Source organism: Apodemus sylvaticus, chromosome 3 (genome assembly GCF_947179515.1).
Source record: "Apodemus sylvaticus chromosome 3, mApoSyl1.1, whole genome shotgun sequence".
NCBI classification, from domain to species: domain Eukaryota; kingdom Metazoa; phylum Chordata; class Mammalia; order Rodentia; family Muridae; genus Apodemus; species Apodemus sylvaticus.
Genome location: NC_067474.1, coordinates 28,568,469 through 28,587,798, shown reverse-complemented (window position 1 = coordinate 28,587,798; position 19,330 = coordinate 28,568,469). Strand labels below are relative to the sequence as shown.

At 39.4% G+C, this 19,330-nt stretch overlaps 1 protein-coding gene across 2 annotated transcripts in view; it reads right to left on the bottom strand.

The window, feature by feature from the left end:
* Nucleotides 1–17,458, bottom strand: part of C3H8orf88 (chromosome 3 C8orf88 homolog) — a 28,445-nt gene extending 10,987 nt beyond the window's left edge. The window contains exons 1-4 of one of the 2 annotated variants that reach the window (XM_052176114.1): nucleotides 17,096–17,458; nucleotides 11,152–11,250; nucleotides 9,142–9,215; nucleotides 6,069–6,147 (exon numbers count right to left, since the gene is read on the bottom strand). In XM_052176114.1, coding sequence (XP_052032074.1) covers nucleotides 6,069–6,147; nucleotides 9,142–9,215; nucleotides 11,152–11,230 — 232 coding nt within the window. In that variant the 5' untranslated portion in view covers nucleotides 11,231–11,250; nucleotides 17,096–17,458. The remainder of the gene's footprint in view (nucleotides 1–6,068; nucleotides 6,148–9,141; nucleotides 9,216–11,151; nucleotides 11,251–17,095) is intronic. The other variant, XM_052176115.1, reaches the window with a different exon arrangement.
* Nucleotides 17,459–19,330: the final 1,872 nt, after the last annotated feature.

The window sequence follows — 19,330 nt, the reverse complement described above, 5'->3', positions numbered from 1 at the left end:
TATTCAAATATCTGCTAATTTCTCATTGGAAATCATCCAAAACTATCACCAATACTGATAGTATGCTGACGCTGAAGGCAATGGTCTCAATGTTCTAAAGAAACCAAAAGAAAAGAATTGAACTTCTTATCAGAAATCCTACTAATACTCTCTAATAAAAGAAATTAAATGAATTTGCCAGAAGACATGATCAGCAAAAATGTTAAAAAGAGGTCATTCAAGTAGAAGGAAAATGATTCTAGCTCCAAACTTTTCTCTTCAAAATGGAAGATCAAAAAAATGATAGCAGTCAGCAAAGTAAAGCAGATTCCTGCTGGTGCCTCTACCTGGCTTTAAATATGTGTCACTACTAAAGTATTAATGTGGTCTTCTGTGTTTCTAAGGTATAGATATATAGAATGACCTGCATATATGTCCAGGAATGTATCATCACCATAGGCTTGAAATGGTACGATATTAAAAACAAGTAAAAAGGTTGAATATTATAATCCCTAGGTTATAACTAGAAAAGAAAAAAGTAACTAGGAATCCATTTATGCAATTTTGCTTCTAAAGCAGGCATTTGACTTGTAAGTTATAGTTCTCTGACTCCTTTGCAACTTATGTATGCATAAGTGGATATAAGTTGACACTAGGAAAAAAAAACACTGTACTGCCTACAAATCATATATATTGTATGTGTATTGTCTGAGATAGTTATCAATATGTTTTGCATAGTAGAAATTTTAAAAGACATGAAACAATGTTAACAGAAATTAGTTGGGAAAATTAGACAACAATGTCAAGTATTATACAACCACACTTCCAAAATTAAGAAAATTAAACACAAAAGGTAGTAATGGGCAGCACTATTAAATATTTAATCTAACTAGTTATTATAGAGATCACACCTATAAAACACAAGTTCTTTTTTAATGTACTTGATATATTATACAGATAGCAAGTATATACAGACAAAAAACAAGTCTTAATAAATTAAAAGACTTAAAATCATATAGCCTATATTCTTTAAGAACAAAATTATACATCTATAATAATACCTAAAAAATCTCAAATATCTAATAACTCAAATAATATATTTCTTTATACATTCAGAAGCTCCAATAATAGGGAAATTAAAATTAATAAAACAATGCAAATACTTAAAATATTTAAATAAATACTTATTTTATTTAAATATTTTACTTAAATATTTATTTAAGTAAGTAAATGCTTAAAAATATTTAAAATTTGTAGAGTGGGGCTGGAAAGCTGGCTCAAAGGTTAAGAACCTTGGTACTCTTTCAGAGGACATGAGTTCAATTCCCAGTACCCATGTGGTGGCACACATTAATTGAATTGTTTGTAATTCCAGTTCCTGGGAATCTGACATTTTCTTCTTGCTTCCACGGGCATCAGGAATACCTTTGGTTCACATAATACATATACTCAGAAAAATTCACATACATAAATTTAAAATGCATAAATCTTTCTCAGATGTGTAGAACATGTCTAAAGTGTAGCTTCAATAAGAACAATGTCTCATTACATCAAAGGGCAACCCTATTGCTAAACACATCACACACTTGAGTCACGGAACATGGAGCAAACAAGATGGTATGATCTAGAAGCTTCTCCTACTGGTTAGCTTTCCTAGTGCTGGAAGGTGCTATGAACACTCCCCCACTTACACTAAGCCTTCAGAGCTACAGTAACAGCCAGGCTGGCAAGACATGCCTGCTGTGGCGATAGTGCCATAGACATAATGAGAGTTATCTCTTTAACAGTGGGTTGAAGACCTGTTCCACAAGATGAATGCATACCTGGCACCATTATCAGCCCAAGGATCTATAGTTAGACAAGTCATGAGCCATAACAGAGAAGTCGCTACTTAAAAATATTTGAAGGGCCATACCAAAAGACATTGATAAAGGAAAGGCTTTGGCCCTGGACAAAGAACTACTAGTTCTGAAGAAATACTGAGAGCTGGAGAAATAGACTTCCCAGAGAGAAACATCCCAGTTGGTTATCCAATACCAAAGGGGCTTCCCTGAAGTTACTACTTTTATTCTGCCAAGAGAACATAATGCTAAGCAGGCTGCTAATGACTTAATTACTTTCTCAACCCTCATCTATTCACTGAATATGATGTTCAACACAGAGAGGCACAACAGAGAATCGGGGACTGCAGAATGAACAGCCCTAAATGGAACAGATAGTGCCCACACCTCCTCCAAAGTCTCAGGGATTAGACCAAAAAGAGTACAAAAGTCAGAGGTTGTTAGTGATTATAAGGAAAGTGTCTTCTGGCCACAGAAGGGTAGAAGAGCTGATATGGCCTCATAGTGGTTATGACAGCATGTATGAGACCTATGCAAGCTCCAGCCATACCAAATCCCAGCTTGGGAAGAGGAGCTGAGCATGAAGTCCCTTCCCTACCTAAGGAGCTTCTGGCAACTGTTAGCTGCTGGGAGAGGGACAGTCAGTTTTCTCAGAGCATAGCTACTGACCACAGGCTGGGGAAATACTACATATCCAAGAATATTTGGTTATCATAAATTTGTGTTAATAGGTTTTAAAAAGTAAAGGGACAGGGAAATAAGAATGGATCAATTCACAGTCTTCTGCATGCTGAACCAGCACCATTTGTTGAAAAGGCTATCTTTTTTCCACTGAATGGTTTTAGCTCCTTTGTCAAAGCTCAAGTGATCAAAGGTGTGTGGGTTTCATTTCTGGGTCTTCAATTCTATTCCATTGACCTACCTGTCTGTCACTGTAACAATACCATGCAGTTTTAACACTATTGCTTTATAGTATTGTTTGAGGTCCGGGATACTGATTCCCCCAGAAGTTCTTTTATTGTTGAGAATAGTTTTCACAATGCTGGGGGTTTTGCTATTCCAAATGAATTTGCAAATTTTTCTTTCTAACTCTATGAAGAATTGAGTTAGAATTTTTATGGGGATTGCATTGAATCTGTAGATTGCCTTCAGCAAGATGGCCATTTTTCCTATATTAATCTTGCCAATCCAAGAGCATGGTACATCTTTCCATTTTCTGAAATCTTCCATTTCTTTCTTCAGAGACTTGAAGTTCTTGTCATATAGATCTTTCAATTGTTTCGTTAGAGTCACGTCAAGATACTCTGAATTGTTTGTGGTTATTGTGAAGGGTGTCATTTCCCTAATTGCTTTCTCAGTCTGTTTATCCTTTGAGTATAGGAAGGCTACTGACTTGAGTTAATTTTTGAGTTAATTTTTTAATCAGGCTACTTTACTGAAGTTGTTTATCAGCTATAGTTCTCTGGTGTAGTTTTGGGGATCATTTAAGTATACTATCATATCACGTACAAATAGTGATATTTTGACTTCTTCCTTTCCGATTTGTATCTCTTTGACCTCCTTTTGTTGTCTAATTGCTCTAGCTAAAACTTCAAGTACTATATTAAATAGTAGAGTTCCAGTCAGAGACTACAGATATAAGAGCAACTTTCAACCAACCAATCAACTTGAATGAAATCGCTATACAAATATTTGGACATGACTTTAGCTTTCTCAGGTCCATCTGAAAATTATATTCTATCAGAATTACTAAAACTAAATGCTAAGAACGGTCAAGAAACTAGATTTCACAGATACATCTAACTACAAGGTCATTCTGAAACAGTCTGATGAAATTATGTATGTATCTAGTCTATGGTCTATCAGACCAACTTCTACCCCAGAGAATTAAAAGAACCCAATAACTTCTTTTATATGAGCAGTCAATATCAACAATAATCAAAAGTTTAAAGCAAAAGGATAAAAAGGATGAATAAGATGTTCAGTCATACAGTGAAATTCCTATCGACCACTTTTCAAGAAAAATGAAACAATAGAGAACAACAGCGATCACTATAAGCTGCCTGAAGCTGGGCATGGGAAGGATGTGAGCAAAGAGGAAAGTATGACAAATGAGTGTGTTTGTGAAGGGAATGTAACGATGCTTACACAGTTCTGCAATTTACCTACAGTACAAATCACACACCTACACTGTGACTTCTACATATAAATTGCATCTTTGGGTAAAGCTCCCAAAAGATGGCTACATTTGAGACAAGAGGATTTTAAATTTGGATAATAAGATGGTGAGGAAGAGACCAGACAGGTCTGTGCTAACCGGGCTGTGTAAAAGCAGTTTTCTAGGAAGCTTTCTGTGATGGGACCGGCTAGGGGCTGAGAACTAAGGATGAGCAACCTCCAGCTGTGGGCAGTGCAATCACAGGAAAAATAAATAAAAAAGGAAAGCTATTAACAAGGTGGGGTGGAAGGCTAGTTCAAACCGTAGAGAATGACTAAGGAAATATAAAAGCAAAATTAGAGAGCCAATGTTATTAGTAACCAAGTGAAATAAGAGTTTTAGAAAAGGAATTGAGAGGAAGAATGGAGTGGAGAAAAACTACCAGATGCACAAACATACTCCACATTGGAAGGTCCTAAGTTTACATACTGAGAGAATTCATCTTTTGTGTGGTTTGTTCCTCCAGACTTGTCTTTTGTTGGTGTGAATTAAGAGTAGCTCAAGTTTTGTGTCTACCTTCTTAAAGTGTGCATGTTTGAGAGCTCTTCACCTGAAATTTTCTATCTGGTCAGACTATCAATCAAGTGTGAAAGTGAAATAAAGCTATTTTCAAACAGACAAACTCAAAAAAGTCATCTATTCAAAACCCTTCTTAAAGCTTCTCAAGAATGTACTGGGGAAAGAGGCAGGAAATGAAAACGTGACAATGTGACCATCAAGGGAAAGCTCAAGTGACATCACGGAAAAGAGCCAAGTGGGACGTCCAAGCTTTCCCGCTCACTGGAATGACAAGCAGGACCATGGGCAGAAGCAGCTTTCTCTCAGCTCTGTAATCCCATTAAAAGTGTAGTCTGTCTGACAGACATTCTGAGGACAAGAGATAGCAACTGGTACAAACACATGGTGTTTCTGTTCGTTTGTTGGTTGGTTGGTTGGTTGGTTGGTTGGTTTTTCTTTCTTTTTTAGTTTTTTGAGACAAGGTTCTTAGTGTAGTCCTAGTTATCCTGGAACTCACTCTGTAGACTAGACTGACCTAGAACTCACTGAGATATGTCTGCTTCTACCTCCCCAGTGCTGGGATTAAAGGCATGAACCACCACTGGCCAGCTATATTTTAAAGTGGTAATATTCCTTCTAAATGATCTATAGATTAAATGTATCACTATCAAAATTTTATCAGCCTCTATTACACAAATGTGAAATCTGATCCAAAAAAGAATGTAGGATTTCAATGAGCACCAGACAGTCTAAACTATCTTGAAAAACAATAGTGTTAGAGAGTTTTATACTTCCAGATATCAAAACTTACTACAAGGCCTCAGTACTGGTACCAGCATAGGGTAATAATATAGGATGAAGGATTAGAACTGAGAGCTCATAAATAAATGTTAACCGCCAAGGCATCTAATTCCAAATAAAGGTTCCAAGGCCATTCAATGAGGAAAAGATGTTTTTAATACTGAATAGCTACAACTCTATTCTCACACTTCATCCATTAATTAACTAAAAATGGATCAAAACCCAAAAGTTACAAAAGTATCAACGTCTAAAGGAAGCAGGGGCAAATATTTACAAAAGCTGATGCTTGCTTTTTACATATAATCCTCAAATACAATGAAATAGAAACACACAAGCCAGACATCATCAAATTAAATGCTAAGCACTGAAAATAGAAAGTGAGAAAATATGTTCCAGCACACGGAAAACACCAGAAAATCTGGTATCCAGTACCTGACAGGGGTTAGCATTCAAAATGAAGGGAGAGAAAGGGTTGGGGGAGAACACACACACACACAGTAAATCAATGAAGAAACCAGCACAATAAAATTTAATCAATGTGTACATAACCCTCCATTTCACTGGAACCGTTATTCCAGGGTCTCCTTTAGAACACAAAAATCAGCATAATTGTTAATACCAAGAAATTAACCTAAAACATAATAAAAGTCTTATGTGGGCAAATGGCAAAGAGAGTTACCCTTGCGCGAGCACTGAGGATCTCTGCTGAAGCCGGACTTCGGCACACGTACCTTTTTTACCTGGAGACTGGTGCTGCTGTTGCTCAGTGAGACCCTGAGAAAAGGCTTGCACTCCATTCGTCTTACACTGCTGAGTAAGAAGACGAAGCTTTAAACCGCGTTTGAAATGTTTAGGTAACATGTTTTCACTACCCAGGAGTATTTATCCAAGGCCTCGTACCAAGGCCTACTTGAAGCTCACTAATAAGCCATAATGATGAGCTTGCTGCACACCTGCAGCCCCAGCACTCAGGAGGCAGAGGTTTGAGCATTGTGAGTTCAAGGTCAGCCTGGGCTACAGAGGGAAACAAGTTCCAAGTCAATCTCAGCTCACGTCTCCCTCTGGGTAACTGCACAGGGGAGACCCCAGTTTCCCTAAGCAGTACGGTTAATGCCATTGTGCTTGGCTATCCAGCAGAGGTAGACGTTACAACTATTCTTCTGAAACCACAATTTGGTTGTAGGACACAAAGGTCAAGTTGGAACTAAACTCAAAACTTCCTTGCCACTTGCTAGCTTTTTATTGTGCCAAAAGATAGTACACAGACTACTGTGCAACTAATCATCAGTGGTTTTACACATTGATAAAACCCTGCATGCTAGATAATAAGGACCTAAAGTCGAGATGGGACCAGTAGTGAAATCGAGGCATGCATATTACATAATTAACTAGCATATTCTCATAAGATTTCAGGCCCACTTCACAGAAGAAGTTCATACCTGCTATTATAAACCTGATCAAAAGCCCATGGCCTGTGAAATAATGTGCTCTATGGGGATAATTTACTACTGTTGCTTTGGACATACATGGGCATGTCTAACTATGTTCTAAATATTTATGTGTTCATTACTAATAGCACTACTCTCATCCTTGGTCTTGCTCAATTACAAACCCTGAATGCTATGTAACATGACATGCCAGTCCAGATGTGATCATTAGTGAAACAGTGGTATGACTGGTATGCAGTTAACTACATACATTCTCATAAGGTGGGGAGTAGTTAACTCAGATTCATAACTGGACAAAAAGAATGTAGGGCCTCCCTGGCCCTAACTGGAACTCCAGTGAACTCCCCACACCCCAAGGCTTGGGGAATATCCTCAAAGAGAGGGTGAAAAGAACAAGAGACTGTGGTTGGAAGGAGTGTTATGATATGCTTGCTTCTGGATATGGCATGTCCATTGTACACATGAACACACAGAAGCTATGGTTATCTGTACAAGACCTGCACAAGACCGAGCTCTTCAACATTCTAGAATGGCTGGCACAGGGGTCCCAGGCAAGATGGGGATGGGGACTATTGGCAATCAATGGTAGCTGAAAGGGAGGAGTTATTTTCCATTGGAAGCATAGCCACTGGTAAGGGGTACATGACCCAGTAAACATCCCCATGCCCCACACAAGCAAGAAACACTGACTAAACTCAGTGGACTATAACACACACACACACACACACACACACACACACACCTATAAAAGTACATGGGTCAAACTCAACACATGAAAAGATACCTCAGTTCTCACACAGAGAGAATAACAATCAAAAGCAACAAAAAGTATCCTTTATAAACACTCAGCAAGAAAAACAAGTTATGTCTGAGAACAAAAGAAGGACTTTGCTCAGGTAACAGAGCTCCATGAAGTCCATAGATAGCTCACCTCAGCTGATAACAGCCTGAAGCGAGAGCACTGTTTAACACAGCAGTTCTCTTCCTGTACATTGTTGCTGTTTGCTGTTATCACAAAGAGCTTTTCACACTCGAAAAAGTGAAAATGCAATGGAGAGTCATTATAACATTCATTATAAAACGGAAACATCTGTCTAGAAAAAGAAAATGCACCAAAAAGCTGTGTTCATGGAAGCTAAAGTATTTTTCTCCATCAGCTCTCACAGAGCTGCTCTATTTGTTAAATAGTTGCCTAGCATTCTAATTATGTTAATATTTGTTCATCCACAGCTTGTTTCTGGAAGTATCTGCATGAGAACAGCTACTATGTTAGAAGGCACTAGGCCACCAGGGAAGAGTCATAGGCTAGAAAGAAGCTTGCACTAAGATTCATACTTCATGTATTTAATTTTTTAGCATAAACATTAATGTGAAAAAAACTAAAAAAGCAGTTAAAATAACTCTATTATAGGAAAAATTTAAAACATATTCATGAAAGAGAAGCAACAACCAGAATAGTTAGCTCTGAGAAGGGTAGGGAGAAAATGAAATTAATTGTAAAAAGGTACACAAGGTTTTTGAATTGTAGGGCTTCTGTTTTTAAATTTTTTAAACAAATACAGGAAAATATATTTTAAAATGCTGAGTAAGCAATATGTTTGTGGCATGTAATCCTTAATATGTGTATGAAATATATCAACATTTTTAAAAGTAGAGTGCACTGAACAGGTCTTGCATACAGCCACCTAGCAATGTCATTTTACAGTTTATAATGTGTACATATTACACACAGAGAGAGACACATACACACACACACATTGTGGATGGGGATGGGGCTGTTCTTGTGACCAATCCCCTAGTGAATAAAGGAGCCAATCACTGGGTGAGTAGGTGGGACTTCCAGGTTGGATGGGTGAAGAGAAGAAGCAGGAGAAAATGAGTTCCTTTTGGAACCAGGACAGCAGAGGGGTAAGATGCAGCTTCGAGAGTTTTCTAGTATCATGGTGGATCCTTGTAGATCCGCCACTGCAGGAATCAGATTTTCATAAGGTTTACAAGATTAGGTTATAGGTACTGCACCCAGAGGTTGAGTTACCATTGTTTCTGAGATAAGTTTGTGTTGCATTTTCCTTTACCTGGTGGCTCATCTGGGTTCAAGAGAGAAAGGTACTGCAGCAAAGTGTGGGTTTGCCATCTCTGCATTACAAAGGCTGTGGGGGATTTGAAGCATGGTGTTGGTGTGGTAGTGACCCATCCCTGGGAACCTAGAGAGCTGGGTGGAGAGTTTCAAGAGCTCTGGGCCAGCGCATGCGTGTGTGCACGCACACACACACACACACACACACACACAGGATAAGCATGTACTATGCCACTGAGCTGCTTTCTGGTGCAGTCTGCTATAATATCTAAGACTTACTCTGCCAACTCCACTTTGTAAGCATTGAGTGCTGCATGGATATTCATTCTGAAAGTTGAAAGGGAACACTGGTCCTGTTAGGAGAGGGGAAAATTGTTTTAAAATTCACATATACAATAAATTATATACCTCAGTCTAAAAAGCATCTGTGTTTGTGACATCTTCAACACTGTTACAAAATTTTATGATGGTTTATTATTTGACAAGTATTCAATGTTCTGACATCCAGCTTATTAAGAGATAGGTAATTAAGCATGACAAGAGATTGAGGTCTAAAACTCAAGCTTACAAGCAATGATTTTCATATAATTTCATACACAGTAAACTATGCTCTTACTGTGAGCTTTAGAGAGATCACTGAGGTTCCATAATTGGTTGGAGATACCAGGAAGTTTTCACAAAGCAAGTAAGTATTTAATCTGCATTTGAGGAAAAAGGAACTTCTAGGGACCTGAGCTGTGCAATGTATAGAGATGTGCCAAGAAAGCCCCAAATGATTGATTTACATATGTTTAGCTTTGTATCTACCAAGCCTCCAACTCACTGTCATTTAATCTTAAATGTATTATACTTCTGTTAGAGATCAGGGGCACTCCGTGGTCCTTCCCATTCAACTACATCACAGCCTTGGAGGGAAGGGGTCAATGAGAATCTGCAAAATGGAGATGGAGAGACTGCTGACAGAAGCTGGTCACAGAAAGAACAGGTGCCCGTGGTTTGCCATCATCCACTCTATGATAAACTAAAGATCTGACTTTCAACAGCTTTCAGTCCACAGAGGACACAGCATCTGCACATGGGATCCAACACTGTGGTCCAGGAAGATCCGTTAAGTCCCCTGTCAGTGCTAAGGCACAAACAATTATCTTGAGAGGACGCATGCTTAAATAGAGATGACTTTCTTTGTAGGAACCAAGGTAGGGAGCAGGCTGGTTGCATGTCTGCATTTTCTGCTTCATTTTTATAGAAATAAAAGGAGCATGATTTTCCTTTATTAGCCAGTCCATTAAGCCAGTGGGACAGATTAGAAAGAAGAAATTTTAAGGTAGTTTGCATGTGTATCACTGAATTTAGACCACAGAAGTCACTCTAACAGTAAAGCACTTATTTCAAAGCTGTGTCCAAAGCACATTTTTGTGAACAAAAAGAAAACTGTTTAAGATTGGGAGGTGGTTGAGCAGGAAATGAACCCAGGACCTCGCATTCTGAGTCATATCTCTAGCCAGTTTATATTTTTTTATGAAATGTATCTATTTACTCAGTATGTGTGTGTATCTACATGTGTGTGTATATGCATGTAGACATACATGTATAGGTGAGAGCACAACTTGCAGGAGTCACTTTTCTCTTTCCACCATGTTGGTCCCAGAAGTCCCATCATGGTTATCATAAGATGCCCAATTAAACTTGAATTCTCTCCATGGCCCAAATAAACCCTGACTGTGTAATCTTCTCATCTTAACTTTTCAAGCAGTTGGATTCCAGGCCTGAGCCATGAGACCAGACTTACTTTTACATCATTATTTAGACTTCTGGAATTAGATACTTGCTCAAGCACTCCTATAATTCCTGCTGGCATTACATGTGCAACACAATAACTCCAAGCATTGTTGGTTGCTAAGATTGTTGTAGTTTCATGTGTTTTACAAGATTAATTCTACTAATCACTAACAATAATCATGAGGTAAAAATAATTTATGTGGAAGGGTCTCTCTCTAATCAGAGACCAGTTAAGTATACAATGAGACATTTAAAAAAAAAAAAACTCTGAAAAAAAAAGCCAGCTACTTTCAGTAAGGACTTATTCTCCTTCCCTGGCTGGTCAGTAAGACTTAGGACCGGTAGATACTAATAACCTCTTTAGCTTTACAAAGCATTTGTAAATTCTTCCAACAGAAGAGATCATTAACTTTTATTACCTTTTAAAATCCACCTCAAATAATTACTTTATAAATGACTAATTAGCTGTTACTAAATTAATTCTTAAGAATTAAATACTCCATTATTCACCTGGAGGAGAAGAGAGATGACGAACAGGTCTTGCTGGTTGAAGCGGTTTGCCAATCAATTTTTTTGTTTCCATTGTCATAAAGACCTTGAGGTTCCATACTTTAATAGGGAAAAACACATTTTTATCTTTTAGACAAAGAAATGGAGAGTGTTTATATCTTTTATATATATGCAAACAACCACAATACTCATTTGAAAATATTTAAGTGGTAACAGACATGAAACCCATTTAAAATATTTAACAATCAGACATTTATATTGGTTTTACCACAGTTACACAATCCAGCTTTAAGATATTTGCTTCTTTGATTTATGTAACTCAATCTTCTAGTATTGTTTCCTGCCTATTTGCTGCCTCTTCCAACTACTTTATTTGACCCCTCTTCGGTTCAATGATAACCTTAAGGATGATTAAATTTAGCTTTAGTCTTCTTATCTAAACTCTTTGATGTTCATGTCTACAGCTACCACAGACACGTTATGATGTAATGTATACCTTTACCCTTTATGTCCTAAACTCTAGACCTCCTTTTGCTATTGTGATTTCTACTATCATTGGGACATCAATTAAACATCTCCAAAATGAAATTAAGTGCTGTGGTATCAAAATTCTTCCTGAATTCCTTAAACTCATCACCAGCTCCCTTAAATACCGCTTTACTAAACACACCTTCACTGTGATGGCCTAAGTCACTCTGGCTCATATCCATTTTTTCTGCCAAAGATATCTCACACATTTTCGCCCATTCTCCCACTACTCCCTGACCATCTTTTCAACAGATATAAATGTTCCCCACGTGTGACCTTGGGACACTAAGGACAGGTTCACATGATGACACTCGGAGGACACTGTAGAGTACTATAATTGTTTTTCTTCCATTCTAGACAAAAGTGAAAACCAGGTTCTTCTTAATGAAGAAACATTTATTCCCACAATATCCCCTAAAAAATACAAAGCATGGATAAAACAAGCCATTCCTTGAGCAAGTAAGTAAGGGATGCCATGTTTTGTATTGTGGCCACTTTATATATACTTTTTAAAACATGAATGCATAATTAATGGTCTAAGCCTGAAGGCCTGTAATCACTACTTCTTTGATGATGAGGCAGGAGGATTGAAAGGCCAGTCTAAGCAACTTAGCAAGATCCTGTCAGAAAATAAAACATTTAAAAATTCCATGGAATGTATCTCAAAGGTACATACAGATGATTAATTGCCTCCCATATGCAAGGATCTAGGTAATTCTCTAGCACCTACCAAAACAAAACAAAAATACTGTCCACCAGTTCAGTCTTCTGCACTAAGAATAGAAAAGTGTTCATAGCCACAGCACGGATAATAAACCGCTTACATACATAAATGTTATTACAAACGACTCTGAGGAACCTCTCATAGAACTCAAGCAGAGTGGTATGCTTTGTCATCCACCACTCAGAAAGCTAAGACAGGAAGATTGCAAGTTAGAGGCCACATTGGACCACCTTGTTAAATTCAAAGCCATCGTGCGGTACCTGGCCCATGGCTCACAATTAATCATCTGTATGTAAGCATGCCTGGATTCATACCATAACCTCTAACAGCTAGCTATAGGCAGTAGATAATAAGCATCTTTATGTTCTAGGTTTGATGTGAATACAAATATACACTTACATTAATCACTTAAGTACAGCTATTACATAACATAGTAAAAGGTAATTTATCATTCTCATGTTATAGTTAAGGTGTACAGAAACAATGTAATGGCCCAAGGTCAACAAACTGTGAAATGACAGCTAGGCTTTACCTATGCTAAAGACTAGACAGTGGTTCTCGCGGGTTGTACCCCTTGTGGTGGTAGGATGACCCTTTCACAGGAGTCACATATCAGATATCCTACATATCTGATATTTATCATTTTTGACAGTAGCAAAATTACAGTTATAAAGAGGCAATGAAGTAATTCATGACTGGGCATCATCACAACTTGAGGAACTCTATTAAAGGGTCTCAGCGTTACGAAGGTTCAGAGCCACTGTTACAGAGTCTAACTGTTGCCTCAGTCTTCCAACTGCCCCACAATTTCTAGATAAGAAGGCTTTTCCTATTTTCACAAAACAGTTCTGTTACCTCTTCCAATCCAGTACTTACACATTGCAACTACCTAGTAACCAATGTTTACATTTATTCTTACATTTATTCTTTTCATGCACATGTTCAATGATACAACCCTTTAATCTTCCATCAGCTCCTCCACTCCCAGCCACCACCCACCATTCCATTCAGTTCTCTCTCTCGGGAATGCATCTACTGTGAGCCAAGCCTCCTTGGTCATGGCTATTCGGAGGGTGGTCGAATGGCCGTTATCCTGTTTTACCATGGACAGAAATACAACTGTGTCTCCAGACTCTTTCCCTGTTCCTCTTACCCCGTTGGCTATTCTTTCAGGACCAAAATCAAGGCTCTGCTATTTCCTTAACAAGTATCTTTAACTTAACACACAGCTTAAAGCGAAGCGGTGTTTTGAAAACTGTCGATGTTCTAATAATTAGTCAAAAGTAAACAGTTCCACTTTCCTTATCTTCCTTTTCCATTGGTTCCCACTGTATTACTTCTATTCCTTTTGCTAAAATACAGCATGTAAATAAATTACGTTTACGTGAATATACCATTAATTGGTTGGGACCACAGAAACTGGATCTCAATCATCTTTTCATCCTGTTATCTACAATAGAGTTTTACTATGTAAGCCAAGTAAGCCTAAGACTTTCTCATTATTACTAAATCTTTATGGTACACACCTTCTTAAATTCTAGTGTGCATCAAAATATGACAAAACTAGGACCTTGGTTAGCTTTATACTGGTCATCTAAAATTATGACCTTAAGCAATTTGTAAGCCCTATTTACATTTCCTCAAGTATAAGGTATGATTACTAGTTACTGTTCTGTTACAAGATGCTTTCTTTTATTTAAAAGTCTCTGGAGATACATATTTCTAACGTTACAATAATAAATATAATCCCTCCAAGTCAGTCATGCTAACCTCAGAGTTAATTTTTCCTGAAATGTGTGGATAAGCCAACCAGCACACCTTTCAGTTTCTATCTTCTTATGTTTCTGCTAACTAGTACTGTTTTAATATAACAATTAGCCTTCTAAACCAGAGGTTCGCAGCCTTCCTAATGTTATAACTCTTTAATACATGCTGTGGTGACTCTCAACTATAAAATTATATGTGTTGTTACTTCATAACTTTAATTTTGCTACTATTTTTTATCATAATGTCAATATTTTTGGAGACATGTTTGCCAAAGATGTTGTGACCCACTTTGAGAACTGCTATGTATCTAAACAAATCAACACTGTATTTGTTCATAAATACAACATTGATTCAACAGGAAGCAAAAAACAACTATAAATTGACTATTTTCTATGTGGAATATTTAAAATAATGGTCAAAACCCATCTGTTGTGAATTAGTAACGATACATGCTTCTTCACTTAATGTTTATCCTAACAATGCTGATGTGGACTCTAATGACATCACACAGTAACTTTCCACCCTGTTTCCCATATGAAATAGTGAATTGGAGCACAAAAGAACAGAAGACCTTGGCACACAGCTCCTTGTTTTCCATTGCTCAGCTGAAACTGAACTGTAGACTGTGAAGTCTCTTCCAGCTGCTGAGCAAAGCAAATCTATACTATTCAAACTGTGGGGAATTTCAAGAGTTGGGGAGTAACAGGTTTTGCAAAACAATAAACAAAAAAGACAGCCCCTTTAGAGACACCTACCTTTCAGTTGGCAGTAGAAAGACAACACCTAGGTCTCCCCAGTTATTAACTCAGAGCAGTAAAGAAATTAGAAAATACAGTACACACATACTTTTTAATATCTTTTCTTTGCAAAGTAAACTCTCCTTGCACAGAAACACTGACATTACAGGGAATGAGTTGGAAATCACAATGTATCGAGCACTTATCATTTTAATAACTAAAGGGTTAAGTATTTACAAGATAATCACCACATCAAATTGAGTGACAGGATACTGATCAAGAGAAGACTCCATTTAGTTAAAAGTAATAGAAGCTTGGCTGAACCACTATGTCTGTGTATAAAATAACTTCAGGTTTTAATGCCTGCTTTATCTGAGAGCTTACAAGTTTCCTTGATGCTGCCAGTACTACCATCAGGGAAATAGAATCTCACTGATAATTCTCCATATAACACAGGGCAGACCCAGGAGAAAGTTGTCTTTTAATATGCAAATACAGTTTGTGACTGAGATTCTTTTTTAAGATTATTTGGCATAATATCTCAAAATATTCGTTCAAAATATACTCAAATGGTTGCTAAAGTTTCTTTCAAGTTTCAATAATGTATTCTCTTGAATGATAAGCTGCTTGTGAGTGCAATCAGTAGACTATTATTAGGAATATTCATCAGGAACCTTGCAGCTGCTATTCCACATGTGACAAAACTATATCCCAGGTCCCTTTTCTGTTCTGCAGAAATTGTTCTCATTAATTCTGAAATTACAAATCAACTAGAATTTTCTAATATAGTACAATAAGCACATAAACTGATCAGTTTGTACGCAGTCAGTATTGAGTATAGATGCTTTAAAGTAAAACACCATTTTTAGCTGTTACTATATCCTATCTACCTTACAAATGTTATTTCATTTAACACTGAGCTGTTGAACATTAACTGTTCAAAGTCATTAGTCCCACCTTACAGACAAGAACCATGAGATCCAGAAGTCCAACTCTACGTAGCTAGTTCCTCAAGAAGTGAGATTTGACTACAAAATTCACCCATCCCTGAAGCTGTCTCTTTGTTTAGACATTTGGCTCCACTGTTACATGCAAGTATTTTATGTATTGATGAAAAGTTAACTAGGAGACATGTATGTTGAAGTCTCGCTGAATAAATTGTGTATGTTAACATTTTCCATTTCCTCAATTTATATTTTTTCTTAGAATATTAGATTGTGACAAGTTTTCTTCATACTAGTCATAATGTGGAGTTTAAGAGTTCTAGGGGTGGGAGTGTGGCTCGAGTGGTACTTGTGTAAAGCCCTGGGTTTGATCCCCAGCATAAAACCTGGTGTCATTGCTCACACCTATCACCTCAGCACTTGGGATCTGGGATCGGGAATTCAAACTCATCCTCAGCTTCAGAACTGGCTGGAAACACTGACTACTAAATTAACATCTCCCTTTTAAATGCTTGGCTTCTAGGGGCTAAAACTGTAAGTCAGCAGTGTAGAGTGCTTCCCTTGGATGTGTGAAGTCTTGGATTCTACTCCCAGAGCTACCAAAATAAATATACAAAGTTTTAGTACATTTTTTAAAAGAATCACTTTTATTTACCTTCTGTGTATTTCCCATATGAAAACCCGTTAAGATTTCGATTTTCTACTTCGAAATTCTACAGTTCAAAGTATTCCTCAAAACCGAACGCGGCTTATTAAGAAACAAAAAATAAAATAATAAAAAATAAGAAAACCCTGTCCTGTCCTGATAAAATAGACAAAAAGTAACAAACTATAGATGAACGGGCTATAGAACCCATTATTAGGTAGTGAAAACTCACATTGTATATTCCATAATCTAATTGGCCTATTAGGTTTTAAAAACTATCCAACAGCTATATCACAGTGTTCGTACCTTCTCTAAAAAACCTGGAGAGGGGAACGAAAAGAGGGGGTTTTTGTTTGTTTTGTTGTTTTTGAGCCTCTCTCAGTAAGAGCCACAATGTAAGGCTTCGCCGAGACAAGCCGTCCTGGCAACAGGTGTGAGTGGCGTCAGTCTGGACGGTCTCGCCGGCGGGCACCGGCGGGCGAGCGGGCGAGCGGGAGGCGGCCGAGGCTGCCCTGCCTCCGGCCCTCCTGCCCGCGACCCCGCGGTGCCCGCAGCCCACCCGGCGCCCGGGCTGTGCGGGCGGCCTCCCCTTACCTACCGCCTCAAGACCCAGGAGGGTTTCCGGCGCGGCGTCGCGGCGCTCAGCCCAGACACGGCGGCCGAGCGCCCGGCTGCCGTCGGGGAACGGCTCCCGCCGCGCGTCGCCTCGCGGCCTGGGTCACCGCGGCAGCGGGCTGGGGGCGGGGCGCGGGCGCCGGCCTGGGCGGGCGGGGCGGGGTCCGGGGGACAGGACCGTTAAACCGGCGGCGCGCGCGTCCCGGCCAGGGGCTGCGGGGCGGCACGCGCACGAGGGGCGGCGACTCCCGCGGGTGCGGACCGGCGAGCTCGCCCTCGATGGGGCGCCCGCGTGAACCGCCTCGGGGCTCCGAGCTCCGAGGTCCTCGCTCGCTCGTCGCGGGACCGCTGGGTGGACGGTCTGCGCTGCGCGGTGGAGCGGACCGGTGCGAGCCGGCCCGCCTCTGTGAGGGAGGCCGACGCGGTGGGAGAGGCTGGGTCAGAGGAAAGCCCTGTCTGTGACCCAAGCTCTGGAGCAGGCGCCCAAATCCTTTGCTTTTCCCGTTTAAAAAGGAGCTGGGAGCAGCTCCACCTAGCAGGTCTTGTGGATTCCAGCTGTGGACAAGGGTGGTTGCTGAGAAATGCAGTTCAGCCAGCAGGAATACACATTTTTATTATATTACTTACTTTTCCGTTGCCGTGTCCAAAAAAAACCAAAAAAGACCACGAAAAACTAAGGAGAAGGCCTGGTTCGGCTCCCAGATTGAGGGTATAGTCTACGATGGTGAAGAAGACATGTGGAGAGCACGAGGCAGAGCTGGTCCTAGGAAGCAGAGGTGAAGACCAGCTCGCTTCGCCCCATTCAGTCAGTCCTGCGAGCTTTTCTTGGGCGCAGCTAGGAACTCCCTCACAGCCGCACCCAGAGGTTTGTTGCCTGGGTGATTCTAGATCTCAGTTGACAATATCCCACTCTGTAGATGACGGTCCTTGAAAGGATCCAAAATTAGCTAATGGAAGTCAATTTGAATACAAATCCATTCTTTGCCATCTTCTTTCTCTTGTGAATTTTTTTTCACTGTCGCCTCAGGATGTCCATAGCCCTGTGATGGAGGACATAAATGTGTGTGTGTGTGTGTGTGAGAGAGAGAGAGAGAGAGAGAGAGACAGAGAGAGAGAGAGAGAGAGAGACAGAGACAGAGAGAGACAGAGAGACAGAGAGAGACAGAGAGACAGAGAGAGACAGAGAGGTGGGGGAGAGACACAGACGGAGAGGGAGACACAGAGACACAGACACAGACAGACACACGGGGCGATATCAGGGTACAGACATCCCTCAAGGGACTTAATACAAAGGGGCACAAAGTCAGTTTTGTGGTCTGGGTAAGTATTGGAATAGAACATTCGGGAGTACGGTACAAAGATGGCTCTGCTGACACTCAGGCCTTAGGCAAAAGTTTCCTGGGAAGGCAATGCTTCCGTTGTTTCAGTTACCCGTACGAAATGTTTTACTTGCCTGGAAGAAAACTGAAAGTACAAAGGAGATAGTATTTTAGTGCAAAGTAAGCAATGACGAAGAGGAAAACTAAACAAGACGTGTTTTAAGTCTGATTCTGAACCTTTATTTCATGGTGGATTATTTTAATTTTATGTGTATAAGTACACTGTAGCTGTACACACCAGAAGAGGGCATCAGATCCCATTACAGATGGTTGTGAGCCACCATGAGGTTGCTGGGAATTGAATTCAGGGCCTCTGGAAGAGGAGTCAGTGCTCTTAACTGCTGATCCATCTCTCCAGCCCTTAATGGTCGACCTTTTAAGAGACATTTTTAAGGCTTTCCGGCAAATGGCATGATCAAAATTGATTATTTAAGAGATCTTTCTAGCTGGTATGGGTGGTAGGTGTTGTGGGTAGTGAGAAAGGCAGAAACATAGGCCATCTGTAGACACCAACACGGCAAGAAGAAATATATCTGCATTAAGGATGGAAGAGTATATATTATATTTGATATTACATATATGAATATTATCTAATTATACAGAGAGGGAGAGATATCCTGAGGAAGAACCAGTGCAGCTTATTGGCAGTTTGGACAGGAAAGGAGAACACGATACTAGGATGTCTTGGGTTTTTGACCCAGGAAGAATTGAGTCAGGAGTGGTGGTATATATGTATATATGGTATATATGGCATATATGTATATATATGGACTATAAAAGGTAAGCTTGAGAAAGGAAATGAGTTAAGCTGAGGCTTACATAGATGAGATTATAATGGG